Source organism: Wasmannia auropunctata, unplaced genomic scaffold (genome assembly GCF_000956235.1).
Source record: "Wasmannia auropunctata unplaced genomic scaffold, wasmannia.A_1.0 LD335728.1, whole genome shotgun sequence".
Lineage (NCBI taxonomy): Eukaryota > Metazoa > Arthropoda > Insecta > Hymenoptera > Formicidae > Wasmannia > Wasmannia auropunctata.
In genome coordinates this window covers 113,825-130,660 of record NW_012027162.1, presented here as the reverse complement: position 1 = coordinate 130,660, position 16,836 = coordinate 113,825, and the positions used below count along the sequence as shown (strand labels likewise).

The 16,836-nt window shown below is 38.2% G+C and overlaps 1 protein-coding gene across 1 annotated transcript in view; it reads left to right on the top strand.

Moving 5' to 3' along the window:
- The window catches only part of LOC105456293 (Down syndrome cell adhesion molecule-like protein Dscam2), a 78,207-nt gene that overhangs the window by 18,599 nt on the left and 42,772 nt on the right, over window positions 1–16,836 (top strand). The window contains exons 3-4 of the mRNA XM_011700240.1: window positions 9,237–9,381; window positions 13,587–13,849. Of these exons, the coding sequence (XP_011698542.1) occupies window positions 9,237–9,381; window positions 13,587–13,849 (408 nt within the window). The remainder of the gene's footprint in view (window positions 1–9,236; window positions 9,382–13,586; window positions 13,850–16,836) is intronic.

The window sequence follows — 16,836 nt, the reverse complement described above, 5'->3', positions numbered from 1 at the left end:
CACGCGCGCGATATAGATGCCTTTCTGAGCAATTTGCGTGCACGTTTAATGCGATTTGTGCGCGCGGCGCGTGTGTCGTCGTCGTCGTCGTCGTCGTCGTCATCGTCGTCGTCGTCGTCGTCGTCGTCGACGCGAAATACGGAATAATTGGACGGCCCCACGGTATAATCCTCTTACGTAACAAAAGGAGAGAATCAAAGAGGCCAGGTTCCATAATGATCGTAAACCGCGCGTACAAAAACTGAGAGGGCTGGAGGAAGTAGGAAAAATATATCGTACCGCGAGAGGGAAGAAATCCTCGGTGTTTTTACGATTTTCGTTCGATCGAACAAAGGAACTTGCACGATGGAACTACCATACGCGCCGGTAAAACTACGTGGAGAGCTGCTGGTTCGCGACGAAATAGGCACTTTTGAGCACGGGCTTCAAAAATGAGAACCGTAAAGCCGAATCATCGCCGCTAAGAACGAAAGCCCCCAGCCGTCCTTCGATTATATAAGTATGGACTGCTAGTCCTGCCACTTTTACCATCGTATAAAAGACATGTGCTCGGTGTCGCCGAGCTGAAGTTGGTTGAGGTATCGAACTTCGATTTTCAGGCTCCACCCCCGCACGGAAAGAACAATCTTGCTGGATCCAGATCTGAAAATAATTTTTGTTCAATAATCAAAATAATTTTGTGGGGAAAGTCAAAATAATTGCTTGAATATCAAAACGTTTTATAGTAATGCTTATAATTTTTAACATTCCAACAAAATTTTTTGATGACTCAACGAGAATTCATTTTCAGATCTGGTTTTAGCAAAATTTTTAGATCTTTCAACAAAATCGTTCTTTCCGTGGAGTCAGTAAAAAAAAATGTCAAATGTATCAAAATGTATCAAACGTTATGTTGAGAATTGACAGGGAGTCGGAAAAAACCTCAAATCGATGGAGAGGAATTAAAAACATACTCAGCACCTTTCCTTTACACATCATAAACACGCTGATTTTATAGGAGTCTCCCCACTTCTCGCAGAAAATGACTGAGGTGGAGACTACACGGAAAGAATGATTTTGTTGAAAGGTCTAAAAATTTGGCTAAAAACAGATCTGAAAATAATTTTTTGTTGAATTATCAAAATAATTTGTTGGAATATTAAAACTGATAAACATTGCTATAAAACGTTTTCTAATATTCTAATAACAATCATTTTGACTTTTGCACAAAATTATTTTGATTATTGAACAAAAATTATTTTCCAGATCTAGATTCAGCAAAATTGTTCTTTCCAGTGTACATTTTCCAGCTTGGCGACACGTATAAAGTTAATCACTATCAGTACATATATTTATATAGTCAAAACTGCCGCCGCGATTGTAATTTCTGTCGATCGATCTTGACTCGCGTTCGCATAAATTAGAAATCGTGTCGTTCCTGCCGGTTCATTTTTTATCTAATTAAAAAAAAAATGAATTTTCTTGAATCAAGGGTATGATCTTAAGATGAAACTCGAAGACGGGTCGCTGACATTTTTCCAGCTTCGGTAGAACGCTTAACTGAAATTGCATATCGACTGCTATATCGAGTCGAACCCTCTCCATCACTTTATCGCCTCCGGGCGCCTTAATCGGTACCAACTGCTGCACCATTCGATTAAGGGGTAAAATCGCGCGCGCGAGAGCGAGCGAGTCAGCCTTCGTAAAAGGTTTCACGGGGCGCTTTTAGTCTCTTAAAAGAAACTAATAATAATAACGAAGAATCGTAGTCGCTCGCAAGGCGTGCCATCACCATCGCCTCACCCGCAGCGTTGCGGCGCGTCGACAATCTGGGTTAATTAATTCCACTTAACGATTTCCCGTCTCTTTCTGGATCGCGGGCGGCCGCGAGTGCAGAGGGCGCGGCTTTAAATCGCGGTTAGTACTAAGCGACGTTGATGTAATAGGGGTCCCGGGTTAAGTTGCGCACCGATAGTCCGGGGGGGTTAACTAATCCCGGATTATATGTATATATAGCGATTCCCTGTGTCTTGCTAGATTAGAGAAACGGAGTATCGTATTGTACAATACGTATTCCACAGAAAGAACAATTTTGCTGAATCCTGATCTGAAAATAATTTTTGTTCAATAATCAAAATTATTTTGTGCAAAAGTCAAAATAATTGCTAGAATATCAAAACGTTTTATAGTAATACTTATCAGTTTTTCCAACAAATTGTTTTTATGATTTAATAAAAAATTATTTTCAGATTTGTTTTTAGCAAAATTTTTAGACCTTTCAACAAAATCGTTTTTTCCGTGCACAGAAAGAACAGTTTTGCTGGATCCAGATCTGAACATAATTTTTGTTCAATAATCAAAATAATTTTGTTGGAGCAGTCACAATGATTGCTAGAATATTAAAACGTTTTATAGTAATACTTATCATTTTTAACTTTCCAACAAATTATTTTGATGATTAAATAAGAATTATTTTCAGATATGTATTTAGCAAAATTTTTAGGTCTTTCAACAAAATCCTTCTTTCCGTGTATCGTACGGAACGCTCCCGGACGATTCCCGCGAATCCAACACACCTCTCTGCGCTCATATTGCGGGTGATATGTTTTGCTTCAGTTCGTCGTGTATAAGCTATATATAAATTAAAATGATTCCCCGCGTGAATTTATAATCCTGATTTTGTCAGTTGGAAACTTTTGTCACTAATTACCAGTTTTGCGTAATCAATTTATTTCACGGGTGCGAACGAATTTCAGATTCAGACAGTCGTGTACTCTTTTTTTTTTTTAAATTTCATTTCCAATTTAATTGACTGTCACCAGGCGCCTCAACGCAATCCCATCGGCGAGATTTTAATGATACTTTCGCCCGCTCTTCACGCGCTCGTGAATTTCGCGATAACGCGATATTAAACACAGAGAGAGATCGGGGGACCGCGGCCACGCGGAGCGTTAAATTATTTTCCGGCCCCGAGTTCTGGCAAACTTCCACTTTGTCGACGGCGCGCGCCATCGAATCGGCGCGCAGTCGGGGTAAATAACGTGGCGATGCGGAATCATCGGTCTCAATGAATTGCATGCAGGCAGCGTGCGCGGGCGCATTGTTTGCATGCATTAATGACACAAAGCCGTGGACGTGTAATAGCCCAGGCCCATGGAGTGTAATCGCTCGCGACGAAGTCGCGCGCACGATATATGTCGATGGCGAAATCGTCGACGATGTCGTTCGTCGGGTCGCCCCACACTCGTCCCCTGCCAAATCTGTCGAGGATTATACCGATCCGCCGCCGCGCAATGAAAGCGATACATACGATCGACCGTATATAATCCGCGCGCGGAAAACTAATGGAAACGTTTCGCGCGCGCGTATCGACAGAGCGGGCAATAGGAGTGGGAAGCTCGTTTGCTGTTCCACCCGAAGAAGAATGGAAGCGCCGCGGGAGTGATGCGCTCCGGGACGAAGCTTAATTTCAATGACAGGTTCTTTGACCAGTTTGAAGTTGATTAGCCTTTAATGAAAATGCCTGGGCTCTTTAATAGTTCGCGAGTTATAAACGCGAGCGTAAATGAAGAGCTTTCCCGGAAATAGGTCGGCGTCTTTTGCCTGGATGGAACTATAGGTCCGAAAATTGAGTTCACGGGAGAAGTTCAATAATCGTCATTATGTGTATTAATTATGTACTTAACTTTGTGTCATTTTACCACCTCTGCGCTACGTCCTTCACAAATTAATGGGACCGAAGAGTGCGTGTCAAATGGAAAGACGTGTCAAACTGTCACGAAATTGAACTGTGACACCTCTCACGTGTTTCAAGTCCCTCCGAAAATTACTTAAGCCCTTGTCTTGTCCCGTTCATCCCGTTTTGGGAATTCGATACTGGAACTATCGACGATTGACATTGTTCAAACTTAAATGTGATTTTATTAATACATTCAAGTTAAACCAGGGGATACAAAAGATAACTGACTATTTTTAGTATTCTAATCTAATTTGTATACTTCAAGCAATATTATATATTTAGAGAAGAGACTCCTATAGATTATACAGAATCAGAGTTGGGTAAGTTAATATTTTTTTTTTAACTAAGTTAAGTTAAAGTTAACAGTCTAAAAATTTAACTTAGTTAAGATACAAATTAGTCCATAATAAAATTAACTGAGTTAAAAGTTAAGTTAATAAAAAAAATAATTGAAAAATTAAAGTTAAATTTTTTTCATTTTATAATTTTAGGGTTTCTAAATAAAGTTTCTAAATAAATATATTTGTTATACTTATTTCTGTTGAGCCGCGGAAAGAGGACCGATTTCGAAGGACTTCTTCCAACGTGATTTAATGCACAGAAGATCCGCGAACAGTGATTCCTTCCCGCGGCCAGAGTATTTATTAAATTATTATAATTGCCTTGATGTGTGTTCTCAAATTTGAGTTTGAAGACACTAAGACATGTATTTTATTTTGGGTTTACAAGAAGTACTAAAAATATATAACTTCAAGAAAGTTAAATCAAAAGTTAATAGTTACCAATAAAATGTAACTAAATTAAGTTAAAAGTTAAGAGCCTAAAATGTAACTAAGTTAAGTTTAAATTACTTAACTTTTTAACTATTTAACTTAACTTTTATCTTTTTAACTAGCACTACCCAACCCTGTACAGAACATATAAAATGATTTTTATTTATTTTTATGAATTAAAAGAAACATCGGGAATAAATTAATAAATCATTATAAGAATCATAAAGATTTTAAGGTAATCAAGATATCATTTACCTGGACAATCAGTTAACCAATTGTATTTGATTTATCTGTTTATACATTAATTCCACATAATCTTTAAATGCTTGCTCGCCCTATTTCTTATAATATTTATTTCTTAGCTTATAAATTTCTTTGATTATAAATTTGGACTAGATAATAATTTGACTATCACACGATTGACTCTCACATTTCAATGGATTATTTTACCGAATTTTTCGCGATTTATTTTGTACTGAGGATGACTCGATAAGAGTCGAAACGTTTGCGCTCTAATTTTGTATCGATTGATTGTAGGTATATATTTTATTTAAACACACTTACATCTTGTGTCGGCTTATATTGGCTTCTTTTATATTCATTGATTTATTTCATTTAAGCCTAAATTCATCCTGAATTTGTTATTTCTTAAAGCTTTCACCTTTTTTTATATTGCAAGGCCTTACAAAAGTCGCTTTGCCAGATCATCTAATGATATCATATCGCTCTCAGATATTCAAAGAAATATGGAATGAGCAACAACTATATTCAAATCATCAACATCTCGTTGACAAAACGATCAACAACTTTGTTGTCAAGAGAATCGATCTGTCTCCAAGTTTATCTCAGTCAACTCTCAGTAAGGACTGTATGGCAGAAAACAAGACTTTAGCGTTTACGTCTGCCGTAGAATAAGACAGAGAGAAAGCTATAAACGTATATAAGTCTATATACGAAAGTCTATACGGTTATGTATACGTTTTTCTCTGGCTTTCCTTACATTCTTGACTACACGGAAAGAATAATTTTGCTGAATCCAGATCTGAAAATAATTTTTGTTCAATAATCAAAATAATTTTGTGCAAAAGTCAAAGTGATTGCTAGAATATCAAAACGTTTTATAGCAATGCTTATCAGTTTTAACATTCCAACAAATTATTTTGATGATTCAACAAAAAATTATTTTCAGATCTGTTTTTAGCAAAATCTTTAGATTTTGTTGACCTTTCAACAAAATCGTTCTTTCCGTGTACGGATTACTTCTCATTCTCTGCCATCAGCTTAACTCGAATTAGCTGAATGAGAATTACCTGTCTATTCCAATAGAAACATATATATATCTCTGTTTTTAATATTTAAATATACTGTACATGTATTTTTGAAAAAAATTCGAGGGAAAATAAATTAACCAATTTTATCATTTACATGTGGTAACAAAAATCACAGAAAATATCAGAAAATGTATGTTTTTTTTATTTAAAAAAATCACTGATAATTCTGACTGCTTCAGTATGTTTAAATCCAATAATGCAGGAATTTGGAAATTAATTCAGACAAGACTCGATCATCAACATGGCTCGATCCGCGAATTCGGTTCGTCGACCGATTTTCGGATGGTACACGTTTCATCACGTTCATACGACGAAAACGCAAGTCGGTCGATCGGTTGAGGCTTGTCATCATCGACAAATGACGTGGGATTCACGGGGCAGTGGATACGCGAGGCCCGAGAACGCGGGGCGTGGCACGCGCGATGCGTACACAGCAAGGGGATATTCTGATTTACGCCGCGGGCAAAACAGCCGTTTCTCGAATCAACTCGACCCCGGGGCCGCGCCACCGCCATCCCGTTTGTCCGCGCGCGCTCGGGGTTACTGTCGACTCTATAATTTGGGGTTAATTCACCGGGCGGCACTCCGAGAGTTCAGGCGTCAAACCGCAGATCGATAGTTCCGCCCGCGCGCACCGTTGGGGTTGTCATGTAAATGTTGCGTGCATAATACCCCCCCGCGTCGTGCCCGCCACCGCCGCCGCCGCCTTGCGGCGATCCAGGGCCATTTCCACGGCGATGACCGCCGTAGACGGGCCTCCCCGCGCTATCTGCTATCTCCCCCTGCGTGCTGCACAGACGCGCGTATGCGCTGCAGCGCTGCAGCATGCACACCTGATTTAGGCGGCACTCCGACATTCCGGCGGAAGCTGACTCGCATTCTCCGCGAGAGTCAGCTCGCGGCGGACCACCCGCCACGGACTGGGGCTGTTACTTTTTACCTATTTTTAATATTCGAAGCTTCGAAGTTTAAGGTGCCTTCGAAGCTTTGAAGCTTCGAAGTTTTGAAAAATACATAAAAAATTTGAATTTTCTTAATTGTTTTACTGATCATTATCTTTTCTTATTTACACATGTATCAAGTTTAATTATTAATTTGTAATTTTTCAAGTTATGATACTTTCAAATTTTTTAGGAATAATTTCGTATATATATTAATTCTTTTTATTTATACGTTGTCTAGATAATACGTTTCGCTCAAACATATATATATTTGAATTTACGCGGCTTAAAAACGCACTAGATTATTTATTGCGATGAATGTTATCACATGCCTCGGTGGTCTAAAGATAAGACGCCCGTTCGGCAAAGTGGAGATCCGGATTCGATTCCTGGCTGAGAACATGAGGTGATAATTTTTTCGCAATAAATTCTTTACTGATTCGTATAGATGCAAGTTAGCATCTATTTGATGTCGCGAGGGTGCAGGATTTTCACAAGATTTAAATAAATGCTTTAAGCATCGATTTATTAGATTGCCTTTGGCAATTTAATTTGTGATATTACATACTACTTGGTTCGGAGCTGCGGAGATGCGCGCGATTTGCGGCCATGTGGTGTTACACACAGAAAGAATGATTTTGTTGAAATATCTAAAAATTTTGCTAAATACAGATCTGAAAATAATTTTTGTTCAGTAATCAAAATAATTTGTTAGAAAGTGAAAAATGATAAACATTGCTATAAAATTCCGTGCATGAATCGAAAAATTGTAAAATTCACATTAAAAAATTATATGGAAGCACCAAGATCCGCTTTGTACCGTGTTGACGTTTTAAGTTCTCAATTGTTAATTCTTTTTATTTACAATATTTGTAAATTTTCTGGATAAATTTATCATTTGCACGAATGTATTTTTCGAAACTTCGAAGCCTCGAAAGAATTCGAAGATTTTAATCTTCGAAGCTTCGAAGTTTGAATGTCGAAGCCTTCGAAGCAAATCACCAGCCCTACCACGGGAATAATCCAAAAGATCGGCCCGGTTAAGGCCATCACACCTACAAAAATTTTAATCGTAACGTCGTAAGCATATTGATCAATCACAGTCAAATATTCTTAAACGTAAGACCGCAATTTTGATCGTGATTGGTCAATCTGCTTACGGCCTTATGATTACGACTAAAATTTGTGTACGTGTGATGGCTTTTACTGTCATAAAATCTCCGATTTGGATCAATCGAATTGGACCGACTCAAAGTCGAAAATTCGAAAATTAAGCTCCGACATTGATTTGATTGCAAACGAGAAGTTATCGCCGTCGCTCTGAAATTACTTTTATACAAGTTCTCCTGTTGCTCGTATTTGCGCGATTTTTCCAGTCTATCTCGGTGTCGCATTTGTCTAGAGACACAGGTTTGTTGCTCGCAGCGAGAGCTGCAGCGGGTTGAAAAATTCTCTCTCCTTCTCTTACTCCGAGCGCGACGACAATTTGAAGAAAATCCCCGACTATCGTACGGAGATTTTCCCTGGGATATTCCCCGTTTGCGCGCGTGTATATACGCGGACACTGCGCGTACGCTACGTATAGGGTAGATTTAGATGTGCACTCTCCGCGAAGCACGCCGCAATTCCAAATTCCTACAGCTGCAAACTGGTTGCGCAACCGATGTGGTTTTGCCTGTGGTAATATTGTTGCGCAATCCACCGAGTGAAAATAAACACTCTTTCCGCTCGCAACCTCTCCAGTTATTGTCGCAGGTTCGGTGGTTACTTTAAAAGTTTTGTCAACACGTATAAAACGCTACGATTAAATATGATTATTAAATGATAAAATTGCAAAAGAAAATTAATGACGATCTACGAAAACAGATTAATCAAGAATATTTTAGAAAGCATTAATTAATAGACAAAGCGTTAATACTAATTTATTAAGTAGAGTATCAATTTATCAAATGAGAAGTTAAAATTGAGTACCAATTTATCAAATGAGAAGAGTTAAAATTTATTAAATACAATTAACGTAATAATATTGCACTTCAATAACAACCAAGACACAAATAAATAGCTCAATTAAAGGAAAAATAAATTTTGACGATTTAAAATCTTATTTTCCGAACATTAGATGATAATTAAGAATGTAATTAAGTCAACCTTCTAAAAGTCTTGTAGGACTTTAGTCATACTTGCATTTTTGCTGAGGAAATTCAGCTAAAATTAGTTGGAAATGAGAAGTACGTTTCAATTTGGACCAAACAGGTTAATCTTGAGAGTCAATTTAACACAGTAGTCCGTAACACATTTTGTAATCGCAATTCAAGTGAGAAACTTACGCAAAGTTTCTCTGAATTCCCTTTCCTGCAATTCAATAGTCGAGTTTTGAGCTAAAGTTCTCATAATCTATATCTTTTGTTGAATAGCAACTTTTTTTATTTCACGAGTAAATCAATCTTTTCGACAATCGATTTTGGATTTCCAGACGCCGCGCCTCAACTTCTGTACAAGTTCATCGAGCAGACGATGCAGCCGGGTCCCTCGGTGTCGCTCAAGTGCATCGCGATGGGCAACCCTACGCCGCACTTCTCCTGGACGCTGGACGGGTTTCCTCTTCCGCAAAACGACAGGTAGGACACAAGCGACACTTCCTTGTGCCAACGTCTCTCCTCGGAAGAGACGAGAGGAAGTACGGAAGCGCGCGCGCGTGGTATTCTGAAACTCGATCCACCGGCTTCGCGGCTTTTTACTCCTTCTCTTCCGCCGGCTGGATAGATTTACGGTAGCAAAAATCGACGGACGATGCACACGCGGGAGAGATTATTCGCGGTTATTAACCCCGAGGAGATTACGCGAGATATCGCGAGGAAATCGCTGTTTGGAAGCGCGGCTTCCATCCGGCAGGGTGAGATCCCGCGGGTGAGCCTCGATAGGCCCCCGCGGGCTTCGATTCTCTGAACCAATTGAGAGGAAAATTACCAATCACGCTGTTCAGTCTGGACGTTTTTAAAAGCCGGCCGGATTTTCGAGCGATGGATTTAACCGGGCGCTCGCATAAGTCGAGGATAACCGGCGACCGGGGAGGAGATAATTTTCGCGTTTCCGCCGCGGTTCGCCGGCGGATGATTATCGCCGGCGGCGAGTCGCGATAAGAATAATCCTGTCGGGGAAATCGTTACGAGGAGAGTGTCCTCTCGCAATGTGGGAACATCCGGCATGAGAAATAGATCTCTCGTTAATTAAGCAAGAATTCTAAAACTCAAATTGTGCTAACAAGGAGAAGGCCAGGTCAGTGCATCACGGATCCTGATTCAAATTTTTTTGGTGAAACTAGAGGCAAAATAAAGATATTTTTATGTAAAAAAAATCGTACATTACAATATAAGTAATAAAAAAATGAAAAAAAAAAGTATTTAAAAAATTGCAACATCCAGGAATTGAATATGGATACTCCCGGATTGGAAATCAAGCCCTTTACTCACCGGGCTATACCGTTGTTAGGTAAAAGACAGATATCGCTTTTTATTATTAAATATTGAATATTATTATTTAAAAATTTATTTTTCGAAAATTCTTACTCGAAAACTAAGGCCTATTCAATCGAACGTTCGGATGATAACGTCTATTAAGCTGACACAGCCACTTTAGCACAATCGAATAAAACATACACAGAAATTTAGTGCTCTTTTGATGCTAATTTGATGCTCAATTCCCGATTTTGATGCTCCAGCCGATTCGTAGAAAACAATGGCTGTGCTAACTTAAGATTTAAGCTAGCACAGCCATTAAAAAAAATAAAAAAAAATAAAAAAATAGTACATATTCTTTTAGTGCTAATTTGATGCTAATTTGATGCTCAATTTCTGATATTGTTGCTCTACCCCGAACCCTTAAAAACCACCCCTAACTATCCTATCATCAGCACACCTCAAAACGGCAAATTAATCGAATATCTCGATAGATTACGTTTCCCTGATTTTGTTGCTCGCGATTTGCAACAAATCCGATTTTGTTGCTCTACCCCGAACCCTTGAAAACCACCCCTAACTATCCTATCATCAGCACAACACCTCAAAACGGCAAATTAATCGAATATCTCGATGATTACGTTTCCCTGATTTTGTTGCTCGCGATTTGCAACAAATTCGATTTTGTTGCTTCACCCCGAACCCTTGAAAATCACCCCTAACTATCCTATCATTAGCACAACATTTCAAAACGGCAAATTAATCGAATATCTCGATAGATTACGTTTCCCTGATTTTGTTGCTCGCGATTTGCAACAAATTTGATTTTGTTGCTTCATCCCGAACCCTTGAAAACCACCCCTAACTACCCTATCATCAGCACAACTCCTCAAAACTGTAAATTAATTGAATAATTTGACTAGTACCCACACTGAGAAAAAATTTTATTGAGTTTTAAAAATATTTAGATACATAGTAATGTTTAGTTGAAAATTAACATTTCTATGCTAATACAAAATAAATGTTAAACAATTTTGATGATTAATAAGAATAAATTATACTTTACTTTGTGTAGCTAAATAATTGTTGAATCAAGCATTAGATCGAACTATACAAATTTATTTCGTACAACCAATTTTTTTTCTCAATGCATATATTTATATATTTTTTCGTGATTAGCTGAAGTCTTGCTTAATATCTGCAAAAAGTTTATAAATAAATTAGATCTTTTCTAAATTTAAATTTTTTGAGAACGTGTCAATTTCATCATCTTGCCCTCATATATGAGCAAAATGACTTTTCATTGTAGGCAAGATAAAACAATTGAAAATAAATATATGCATTGAGAAAAAAAATTGGTTGCACAAAATAAATTTGTATAGTTCGATCTAATGCTTGATTCAATAATTATTTAGCTACACAAAGTAAAGTATAATTTATTCTTAATAATCATCAAAATTTTTTAACATTTATTTTGTATTAGCATAGTAATGTTTAATTTTCAACTAAACATTACTATGTATCTAAATATTTTTAAAACTCAATAAAATTTTTTCTCAGTGTGAGTACTAGTCAAATTATTCAATTAATTTACAGTTTTGAAGAGTTGTGCTGATGATAGGGTAGTTAGGGGTGGTTTTCAAGGGTTCGGGGTGAAGCAACAAAATCGGATTTGTTGCAAATCGCGAGCAACAAAATCAGGGAAACGTAATCTATCGAGATATTCAATTAATTTGCCGTTTTGAGGTGTGCTGATGATAGGATAGTTAGGGGTGGTTTTTAAGGATTCGGGGTAGAGCAACAATATCAGAAATTGAGCATCAAATTAGCATCAAATTAGCACTAAAAGAATATGTACTATTTTTTTATTTTTTTTATTTTTTAAATGGCTGTACTAGCTTAAATCTTAAGTTAGCACAGCCATTGTTTTCTACGAATCGGCTGGAGCATCAAAATCGGGAATTGAGCATCAAATTAGCATCAAAAGAGCACTAAATTTCTGTGTATGTTTTATTCGATTGTGCTAAAGTGGCTGTGTCAGCTTAATAGACGTCGGATGATACTATATGATTTTTGAATTTTAAATTTATTTTTTAAAAATTCTTACTCGAAAATTAAGGCCCACATTCAGAGACTATATCTTTATTTTGCCTCTAGTTTCATAAAAAAAATTGGGATCAGAATTCGTGATGCACTGATCTGGCCTTCCCCTTGTAAGTAGAATAACCTATAATAACCTATAATACAAGTTGTCGATTTAATTTTAAGTTTCAAAAAAATAATGGCTAGCATTTATTTTCAAGATAACAAAGAGTGATCCAAAAAATCGATTTTTGGGCCCCCGATTTTCGAATTAAACGGTGTACCAAATGGTACCTTATATAATGAGACATTAATCACAGAGAAGTTTCAAGTTTAGGTGACATTTGTTATCAGAACTGAAGAGGGGGGGGAATCAAATTTATTGTCGAATTTTAAGAGAGCTCCAAAAAACGGGCACTCGATTTTGGGACTTGGGGAAATGTTATTTGAGGATTTTGGGAAATGTGTGTCAAATGGCACTTTATAATCAGACATTAATCACAAAGAAGTTTCAAGTTGAAATGACAATTGTTATCAGAGCTGGAGGGGGGGGGGAGAATCAAAGTTATTTATCGAATTATCACAGGTCTGCGAGATCCGGTGTTTTAAGAAGGTTGATCCAACCTATGAAGGCAAGATGAACTTCTGCAGAATTTTACAAATAACGCATGGCGACGTTTTGAACGTAAAAAAATCGGGTTTTCGCGGAAAGAGACGCAATATACGTATTACATGACTCCCCTCCCTCCAGCTATAACAATTGTCACCTCAACCTAAAACTTTTCTGTGATTAATGACTCATTATGAAGCACACAATTCAGTCCCAAAATCGAGGAGCCAAAAGACGGGCGAAAAAACCCCCTTTTTGAGTCTCTCTTTGAGTTTATTCTCATATGCTACGTTTTAAAATATAGATATCGAGCGTATCAAGTCTCTGTGCGTATAGAAAAAAAAATCTAAAAGACTCGTTTTTATACTAAAAAGTTTATTTATTTCTCACGATTCTTTTCAGACGTCTAACTGAACGAACGGCAAAAGAGGTCTGAAAAAAATCTAATTACTTTCGAAAATTCCTTCCAGACGTGCAATTTAGCGAACGACAAAAGAGTCTTAGCGCGCGGGCCGTCGACAACGTCGTCGAGTTCACGCCCCGCGCGCGAACGGGGTCGGGGTAGTTTTCTCGAGTACTTAGTTTTCTCACCCCGCGGGAGGGGGTGGGCGCGGCGAAATCGTTGCCGGCACGCTTGGCAGATAGGCGCTAACGGGAAATACCGATTTGCTTGCAGATTCATGATAGGCCAGTACGTGACGGTGCACGGCGACGTGATATCCCACGTGAACATAAGCGCCGTGCGGGTGGAGGACGGCGGCGAGTACAGGTGCTCGGCGGTGAACCGCGTCGCAAGGGCGCATCACGCCGCGCGGCTCAATATTTACGGGCTGCCGCATGTGCGGGCGATGGGGAACTACGCCGCCGTGGCCGGCGAGACGACCGTCATCAAGTGCCCCGTCGCGGGCTTCCCGATCGCCAGCATTACCTGGGAGAAAGGTTCGTCAATCACGGTTATTCCCCCCATCGACCCTGTTTCTACCCCCAAGAAATCCGACGCTATGTTTTATTGTTTTATTTCTTTATTTTTTTTTTCCGAAAAATATACGCTAGCTTGATTAATCGAAACACTGGTGGACCACCGCTCGTGGGTAAACATCACGATTTTACATAGCGCGGTTATTGTCGCAACTTTGATTTTTTTTTCGACGAAAAGTCTGAGCTCTCTGTATGAGGAATTCTAAAAGCAATCATTGTTCAACTATTTTCTCTTTCTAGTAAATACAGGGTAGTAATTGAACTGGATAGATCTTTTTTAAGTCAAAATAGAAAAAATGATAAACCAAAAAAATGTACGCCTTTTATTATTAGCATGATCTATCATTCTATGATTACATTTTTCTTAAACAATGCACCGATGCAAAATGCAATTGTAATTTTTCTTCTAATGGAATCGTATATAATTTTTTTAGCACAAATCGATTTTTCTCATTATTCTACATAGGTACAGAAGTATATCGTTACTGGAATCACTCTATATTCGTATAACACCGAATTGAAAACCTGGTGTGGAAATCGGAAGAGATGAATAATACTCTTTTATCGGGACATTTTTGCTTTACCATTTCATTGCGATACTTTTCAAACCACTTTTACATCCATCGCGAAATTAAATTATACGATTCTTCCGGCATTAAAAATTTGTCGCCTCGACATTGTGGCAAATTCTATATATAATGGCTTAATATATCGACATATTTTCCGATTTATACGCCGACATACTTTCGTATTTTTTACGTTAAATATATAACGTTGTGTTTTCTATAAAATATTGCAACGATTACACTAAAATTGGTCGTATGCAGTTAAAAAAAAACTCTTCACAATTTTCAAACGTTGCATTATTTATTTTTTTTTTTTGTTTAATATTCCAGTTCACCGATTTTATCGTGCATTTCAGACATTTGTGCTAATATTTGCATTTAGAGATTTCGCATTTAGAGAAAACAGGCATTTTCGTAGTTGCAATATGTATATCAATCATAATAAGGAATCGTTCCGATTTCAGCAATCGACCTTTCGACTTTATCGCGCGGTCGACCGCGCGAGCGAGTCTGCAGCACATTTTTTTCCTCCGCTTTAATGAGATCCACTGATCTCTATACGTGCCGCGTCTCTTATTTGTCTGAGAGGTCGAACACCACGGCCGGGCCATGGGTGGTATAGAATTAACCTTTAAATCACTATTATCGGTCTCACAGACCGCTATTGAAACGTTACTTGTCAACAATTTTCTTATTTGTCACCATTAAATATATTTTAATTCTATTGTATATAAGACTTTTTTGTTAACCCTCACGTTAAAACATAGTTTTTCTTTTCCCCATCAACAGGTATTCAGAAAACATACATTTCTATTATAATTAACTTATAAAATTAGCGGAAGCATAATAGCGGTCTGTCAGACCGATATTGTGGTTAGTGTGATTTTTTTGGGCGTGGTGGTTTAAATGTTAAACGCACTCGCGAAGATTAAAATACTCGAGACGCTACGAGGAAACGCATAAATAAAGCGGTCGTCGCGCCGCGGTCTTCGGACGGACGAAACGTCGCGCTTCCTTCAGGAAATTTCCCATCCGTCTTTATTGTAGGAGATCTTTCGGATCTCGGAGAAAGGCGAGCGCGCGCCTTTTTCCCTCCCCGAACTTCTCGGCTCTCGCATTCTCGCTCTCGACGCAAAGCGGACTGATTCGCGTATTACCGAGAGGTAGAGCGTGGAAAATCCTTTTATTTCGACCGAGATCGCCGCGGGCGGGACGGCCGACTTCGAGCGTTCCCTCTCGTAATGATGAACTCCGACTTCGGAGCTGGAAGTTTCAAACGATCGTTCCGCGAGCGAACTTTCCTCAACTCGTCGCGAGGACGCGCGCGACCACCTACGGCCATTTCGTCCATTAAGCACTGTGGCACAGTGCTTTTTAAGGATCTACAAAAATATCTGATGGCTGTAAAAGGAGCTACCGGCTTCTTGTACATTTTCTTTTTATTTTTACTGTTTACTGTACCCTTTTACTGTACCAGTTTTAGAATCAATACTTTATAGTTTATTTTATATCATGCTTTACATTACATTTGTGTACATTATATAATGCATGTGTTTAATTTTTTATTCTATTGCACCTTACTTTTACGTGTACCGTAAATATCACATGGAAAATGGTTCAGCTATTCCTATGTAAATATATTTTTTATACTTACATATTTTTAATATTATATGTACAGTCGAACCTCGATAACTCGAATCTCAAGGGAAGAGAAAAATCCTTCGAGTTATAGAGTTTTCGACTTATTCGTGTAAAAGAGGATAAACATATAAAAATTCGACTTACGGAGGCATTGTACGAAAGTTTATAATTTTCCGATTATAATGGCTTTTAAGGTAGTACACTCCCGACAATACCATCCAAAAGTTAGGTCTCTTCGCGCGCTCGGTGGTGGTATTCCCATTGCCGCCAGTGAGAAAAAACATTTGGTTGTGCCTATCCATAGACCGCACGCACACGCAGAAAAAATTAATTCAGACAGACGCAGACTAATGCAGCTCGACTGGCCGCCTCCTTCACTCGCCTCCATATGTCAATAAAAATCGAAAATTATATTTTTTAAAAGGCTCTATTTTCCAAACTAAATGGTAGAAATTTATGAATTTTTTTCATAATATCCGTTTCATATCCCTTCATCACGTACTCGTTTTTTATTAAAATCTCAATGTTAGTTTAGGCCCTACAAAAATAAACACGACAGTTTTATCAACTTTGTATAGGCGACACGTATAAAAATGCAATTTTTAATGCTTATATCTCAGTATTGAGATGGTCAATCTCGTTCTAATTGCACAAGCATGTCAACGACTTCTAGTATAACATATAGTTTCAATTTCAAGAAATTCTCAAGTATTTTGGAATTTGCGAGTGTACTACCTTAAA